The sequence below is a fragment of the Dinoponera quadriceps genome, unplaced genomic scaffold, assembly GCF_001313825.1.
Source record: "Dinoponera quadriceps isolate SergipeBrazil2010 unplaced genomic scaffold, ASM131382v1 scaffold10483, whole genome shotgun sequence".
NCBI classification, from domain to species: domain Eukaryota; kingdom Metazoa; phylum Arthropoda; class Insecta; order Hymenoptera; family Formicidae; genus Dinoponera; species Dinoponera quadriceps.
This window is the reverse complement of record NW_014564240.1, coordinates 1-943: the sequence shown is the minus strand read 5'-3', so window position 1 is coordinate 943 and position 943 is coordinate 1. Positions and strand designations below refer to the sequence as shown.

The following is a 943-nucleotide window of genomic DNA, read 5'->3' as shown; positions in this document are numbered from 1 at the left end:
AGGCCGCTGAATGCCGGTATAAAGTATACTCCGTCAGAGTCCTGAACTTCTTTTGCGATGTCAGCGATCTCCTTGATGTCAGTCACGAGTCCTATAACAATGACATGATTAAAATCAAGTTCAACAACAGCTGAAGCAGGGTCTCTTCGCAGCGCTCGCTCGCGCTCCCCTCAAAAAACTTCCAAGTAGGAGGGACTGTCGCGAATTCTTCGCGTTAATTCGTAAGCTGATGAATCACCTATCTCTCTGGCCCACTCGACTAATACACCGGTATCGTTCGCGGATCCTTCCGCGACATAAACCAGTTCATTCTTGATTCGCCACCCGACCACCGGATAAAGGCCTGCAAACGATCTCTCGATTTTTATCCTCGTAGTTCCTCGATTTCCCCCTCGAAATTACCTTTAACAGACACGTGCGGCTCTCGTCCTGTGTTAACGTCTACAAAGGTGCCGGTTCCCATGGTGATTTTGAAATCGCCAGCATAGTAGCATCCCGAGCCGAACAAGGATGCCGCTTGGTCGGCGATCTGATTTCATCGGAACGTTATCATTNGAGAGAGAGAGAGAGAGAGGGAGAGAGATACTCTCTCCTCTCGATTTGAGCGTGACTTTGGCGGTCCCTCACATAACGAACGACTAACCTCCGTGCAACTTACCGAGCAATAAATTGGGATTTTCCTGCCGAACAGCTCCACGGGTGTGTCTCCGAAGTCTCCCACTGTGTCTACTATTTCCGGGAAGATGTCGCGCGGCAATTTTAAGAGGTTTATCCCCCAATCGGCCCATTGCATCGTGAACGGATCGAATATGCCAGTGGCCGAGGCGCACGAGGCGTCTGTTACATGTTTGCCTACGATATAAGAAAAGAAGGAAAAAAGGAAAAATCGCGTGAGACCATCGGCCGATCGGAGCATCCTGCTGTTGTACGAGAAAAATACCGG

General features: G+C 49.8%; 1 protein-coding gene across 1 annotated transcript; it reads right to left on the bottom strand.

Annotated features, from left to right (window-relative positions):
- Positions 1–4: 4 nt before the first annotated feature.
- On the bottom strand, positions 5–916 carry LOC106751271 (putative glycerol kinase 5; the record flags this gene model as incomplete). The annotated part of the gene is made up of 4 exons (XM_014632133.1): positions 659–916; positions 403–529; positions 239–343; positions 5–91 (listed from the first exon to the last, which is right to left on the bottom strand). Coding segments are annotated over exons 1-4 (577 nt in total), but the record flags the coding sequence as incomplete, so codon positions are not given.
- Between the last annotated feature and the right edge of the window lie 27 nt (positions 917–943).